Genomic DNA, 6,023 nt, shown 5'->3' on the forward strand with positions numbered 1-6,023 from the left:
ATAATCATTACGTTGAAGTTTCATAGGTAAATTATACTTCATTTTAAGCAAAATCGTTTCTTATCAATTTATCCCCATAGTCTCTGGCAGGACTGGCCTATCCCCTGGTGCTATTGTTGGAATCATACTTGGTGCTATGTCGGGAGCTCTGATTTTCGTTATCTGCGCTTGCTTAATAATGGTCCAGACAGTGCGTCGTAATGAGGCAAATAGGATGTTAATGGGGTAAGTTATATTTGCATGATTATTTGAAGCAGCTTGCTATTTCTTTCATTCTTCTCCTCTTCCTTCTTCACTTTCTTCTATCAATCCATATGGCAGTACCAATCAATTGGCTCTCTTCAAAAATAAAGGTATATTATGAATTGGTGAAATGGATCCTTATCAAATTGGTAGCTGAATTCTATCACATGACCGGTGATTTATTTGTATTAGCCAACATGAAAATTGTCTAATGACTGGTACTAATGACTAGTTCTATTGACCGGTCATGGTTTTGAGATGAGGATAGAATATTGAAATAATTATGATCATCTATATCACTATCTTATAAAACCAATAATACACATAATTTTGCTTGGGCGTTATAATGCTTGTTCACTTTTTTGTAGCTGTTGTCACTTTTGAAACAGTCCAGACTCCAGACGTAAAATTATAGAAATGTTTCAATGGTATTCTGCGTGGAATTCTTCCTAATTCCTCTGACGATGTGTATTAGTTTATTTTCATTATAAATTACGAAAATGTAAATCGGTATATATCTATCCATGCAATATATATAAATGAACATAATCATTCTTTCAAATGAAATTTGACAGGATGCAGAAGCATAGCAACTACCACATCTCAGACCAACGGCGTATATTCGATGACCGACGGTCGGATCGTTCTTTGGACGATTACTCGTTTGAAGCTTCTCTTGATCGTCGACAATATGATATCGGTAGAGCTGTTAATCGGATAAGACAATATCAAGGAATGGATAACCCTGTAAGTGAAATGGGCTATTATCGGGTACGAATAGGGATTTCGTTTCTTCATTCTATCGTACCCCCCCCCCCTTCACCTGTCCCCCTCTCTCTCTCAACTCTCTCTCTCATCATCATCTCTCATTCCATTTTCCCTCTCTCCTCTCTATGCTTATCTCTTTCACTCTCTGGTCCAGCTTTCTTTAGTCAATCTAATATACCATTTTTTTCTATTAGAACAGAGATAAAGATTGAATTATATATATATATATACATATATATATGCATATATATATATATATATATATATATATATATATATATACACTCCTCATAAATATTTGGAAATCTGAGTTTGGCAATATTATTATTTTCGCCAAACTCTGAATGTTACACAATGCATATTAAATATCATTCAAAAGATCATTTCATTATCTTTAAAATGATTCCCTGCTTATGATCATACCATCTCAAAAGGAGCAGGATTCAAAATTGTTAGATGAAGTCTGAGTTGAAAAGCTGCAAAATGAGCAGAAATAGTCTTGAAGGGTCAACAAAGAACATGATCCCTTTTTTGGTGAAAGTAGAGATGAAAACCATTCAAATCAAGCCCCTGCTTCATTTTTGATGTTTTGCTGTTGTTTATGCAGTGATGGTTCTGTAAAACCGAGGACGGATTTTCGATAAAAGTCAGATTTCCAAACTTCTTTTCACGAGTTTTTATATATTTCGCATAGCAGTTAATCGTATGTGGTTTTCATGGAATCGATCACACCTCTACACTAGCAAACACACAACAAACAAACATTGCATGGGTATTTCAAACCATGAAACTGTCGGATCCAATAATTCCACATCTGAAAAACAACCACAATGCATAAGAAATCAACCTAATTGTGATACTTCATGTAATCTTAATTGTTAGTATATTTGTCAGACTTTTTATGCATAATTTATCAGACTCAATATTTGCAGAAGTCTGCATCTATTTGTAAAAGATTATATGGTTTATCCATAAAATATATACCCCCCGCAAAAAAGTACAGATTTAGAATTTGCTTGATAGTTAAAGATATGTGAAATCCATGTGAATAAACATTATATGTACCTTCCCAATGATTCTGTTCGTTGTGTTCTCTGTTGATTCTTTTATTCTCTTTTGTATGTCCCCCCCCCCTGCCCTATGAACAGGGACGAGGAGGCTTGGATAACTTTGCTACACCATATGTAGTTGATGGGCATAGCAGCGCCAGTGGAGAGGTAAGTACCCCCTTCCCCCATATGCTCATCACATGATTTCAAAGTTCAAACTCATTAGGAATAAATTAACATCGATATGCAGTGTGTCCCCAAAAAAAGCAAACCGAGATTTAGCGACGATTTATCATAATTTAATCACAAATACAATAGACAAATAACCTAACAATGTAAAGCTTAGAATCTCCTCTTTCATCTGATACTACTGAGATTATTTCTCATTCACGCATGAGAGAGCAATTTGAAACAATTTGAAGAAAGGATACCAACAACTCATTTGGCGGGGCTATCTGAATTTCAAAAAGAAAATCAGTTCTGCTCTTTTATATGATACCTTAATCAATCACAAAAATGGTCAAGAAGTAAAAAAGTTATGTTCCCTCAAAACAATGTTTGTATCTCCATAATTTCATTAAATTAACGTGTTTCACCGATTTTCCACAGAAGCTATCGCCTGGTTAAAGAAAAGCCTTAATGCATGGCTGATCGTCAACAAAACGGAATTTGAGTGAGATTGAACGCTAGCCTGTAAAACCTCTTCATTGTGTGAAATTATTGAAAGTCAAGCCGTATTTCAAATAACCAGAACTTTGTTATTTCTTGACCATTTTCTGTAATTGAGGTATCAAATTGAAGAGCAGATATTGAACCTATCAAAAATGTGGTTTTCTTTTTAAAACCGAGATAGGGCCCGCCAAGTGAGTTTTGGGGATCCCCTCTTCAAATTGCTTTTGCTCACTCGTGCGTGAATAAAAAATAATCTAAGTAATTTCAGATGAATGGGGAGATTCTATGCTTTACAATGATATGTCATTTGTCTATTGTATTTGTGATTAAGTTATGATAAATCATCGATAAATCTCGGTTTCGTTTTTTTGTGGGACGCACTGAGTATGAAAATGATATTTGGAGGCAACATGTGGGAAAGTATTTTGCTCTGTACAAACATATTTGTTGCATGAATGTTGTAAAGAGTCAATTTTGAAGAAAAAAATCTGTCCTCATTTCGTTGGATAAGAGTACAGGATCAAAAGATCAAAACTGATACATATGATTTATTATGTCATCAATTTTTTTCTGATGCTAGAAAAGAATATCTGCTCAATGATAATTGCTTCTATCCGACCACTTCTTTACCCATTTACTTCTGATATTTCCAGTTCATCGCTCATGAATTATATTCATCTTTACATTATTGTTCTGCACACGTATGCGTTGTTATTAGGTAATTATGGAGAGAAATAATTGAAATTGAACCCGAGTGTGCAATCTTCAAAACGAGCACTTATTTTAGTATGTCCTTCTTTTTCATTATTTTGTACGATTTTATTGTTTACAGAGCGTCGTTGAACGAAACCCGTTACACTACAGCTACATGTACTACTAAGGCTTAGATGTATCTGCAAACAGTCCCAGTACAATTTTGATTTGCACCCAACCTACATGTGATGTGAATGTGTCCAGGATTGATTCATTGAATACGCTAAGCACTGGAAGCGGCAACCAGACCCAAACCTGGGGTAGTAAATAATGCGCCTCGGAATAGACTATAATCCTATAACGCAGAATTGAGCATTACAAATGTCAATTTACCTTCACTCTGACCTGTTCTCATTATTATTTTATATGCTATGTGAGCTAAATATATCTAGCCTCAATCAAGCTTTTCTCTTATTATAATCAAATTGAAACAATATTATACGGAGGTTGGGTTTGAAGCATTTAAATTGTTATCATTATATAATTATGATTATTCACATGACAAATTCACCATTTTCATTTATAAGGATTTGTTTATTCGGGACATTATAGAATATGTATGTGTCATACATACAGGAAGCAAATATCAAATGTATACATTTTTTACCTGTTTACTTAAAAAATACATTTGCATATTATAAAAAGAATGATTAATCAAACTCCTTAGAATAATTAATGTAAATCTCTATACTTTTGTCAATAGTTTGTAATCAACATCATGCGTTACACATCGATGGATATAACTTCGCCAGAGAAGCGTTTCATATGAATATGTCGTCCGACAAGTTATCGGATCTGATAATTTTCCTTGAATCTGAATGGCTGAGATGCACATTTCCTGTGAAAACTGTCGGATAAAACAGTCGACAAGTCCTTATGCGAAACGACTCCCAGGAGTAAATAAATTTCCTGAATCATTTAATATTTACCTCAATACATAAGTCAATGCAAAGGGTTCACAGATATGTGATAATATATCAGAGTCATTGTAAATACTTTGTTTAGTTCCTGATATATGAAAGTTCTATTTACTTATCGCTCCGATATTACATTCTAAATGAATATAATGAAAGTTTAGCTTATGTATTATACACAGAACATGTAATATTGGAGAAATGTGGAGCGTTTTGGCCCAGTGGCTTAGTCTCCGGACTCTGAAACAGAGGGTCGTGGGTTCGAATCCCAACCATGGCGTAATTTCCTTCAGAAAGAAATTGATCCACAATGTGCTGCACTCAACCCAAGTAAATGAGAAGTAAATGGGTACCTGGCAGGAATTTATTCCTTGAAACACAGCGCGCGTAACAACTGCACTGCTAAAGCCAGGGTAATTATGGTGCATATACTGTAGAGCTCTTAGAGACTTCTGACAAAGTAAGTATTAAGCGCTATATAAGCAAGTATAATTATTATTATCTTCCTGTCTGGGACATGAACTTCATTTTTTGAAATGATTTATTATATTCAATATATTGATTCTGCCACACCTCAAATAGATACATGTACATATATTTTCCAAAAAAAAATTAATAGTATTTGATATATTTATTACTTGATATCGTAGCTTATTAATGGCATTTATGATTTGAACATTTTACATATGGTCACGTTATATTCCAGGCAATATCAAGTTTGCCCTTATAAATGCCTCAGTACAGTCCTGTGTATGTGTACAAATACCAAATTAAGTGCCCTCTCTTTCTTTGGGCACCAGAGGGTTATTAAGGTTAAACAGAGTATTTATGTCAGGTAACAGCATTTGCGGCGGAAGCAAAAAAAATTAGGGGGGGGAGTCCACCTGAAATTTTGTAATTGGCACAGGTAAACAATTTGACAAGCCAACAAAAAAATTAGGGGATCAGAAGGGGGGCGCAGGAAATAAAATTGACAAGCAAAAAAAAATGTTATCAAATAAAAAAATTAGGAGGGACCGTCCCCCCACCTCAAATTTAGGGGAGGGGGGACCAGTCAACCCGCTTCCGCCGCCTATGGGTACCAGACAATGTCTTTCATTTAATAATTTCTTCGATTTGTGTATTAAGGGGCTGAGGAAGAATTGTGAGGGTGTGTCAATGCATGTGTGTGTGTGTGTGAGAGAGAGTGTGTGTGATAGAGAAGTGTGGGGTTTTGGGTTGGGATATGCACTTGGTTATAATATGTATTCTAAGACCTTGTCTTTCTAGCTGATCCTCAGTATACATGAAATATATTTCTGAAATATTTTGTGTATCTTTACCTTATTTTTGTATTCATATTTGTGTGATTCTTGTTTATTGTAGTTTTCATGGTGAATGAAATTAATAGAGTTGAATATACATGTAGGTAATCATAACGTATCATTTTATAATTGTTAGTGGATCCACTTGTGTATGTGGGTGAGGGTGTGTGTGTGTGTGTGCACCCTTTTAATAACATAAAATACTACTTGTCTACACACACCTTTATGGACCATTATTAATATATCAGTATGTAGTCAACATCTTCACAATTTAAATTTTCTCGCAAAATGTTAAAAAATTATAAAACTTGTAATCATTA

General features: G+C 34.5%; 1 protein-coding gene across 1 annotated transcript in view; it reads left to right on the plus strand.

Annotated features, from left to right (window-relative positions):
• The window catches only part of LOC121421712, a 6,735-nt gene extending 2,041 nt beyond the window's left edge, over window positions 1-4,694 (plus strand). Inside the window, exons 3-6 of the mRNA XM_041616496.1 lie at window positions 81-225; window positions 819-990; window positions 2,160-2,228; window positions 3,565-4,694. Coding sequence (XP_041472430.1) covers window positions 81-225; window positions 819-990; window positions 2,160-2,228; window positions 3,565-3,612 — 434 coding nt within the window. The 3' untranslated portion in view covers window positions 3,613-4,694. The remainder of the gene's footprint in view (window positions 1-80; window positions 226-818; window positions 991-2,159; window positions 2,229-3,564) is intronic.
• The last annotated feature ends 1,329 nt before the right edge of the window (window positions 4,695-6,023 follow it).

The sequence above is a fragment of the Lytechinus variegatus genome, chromosome 9 (genome assembly GCF_018143015.1).
Source record: "Lytechinus variegatus isolate NC3 chromosome 9, Lvar_3.0, whole genome shotgun sequence".
NCBI classification, from domain to species: domain Eukaryota; kingdom Metazoa; phylum Echinodermata; class Echinoidea; order Temnopleuroida; family Toxopneustidae; genus Lytechinus; species Lytechinus variegatus.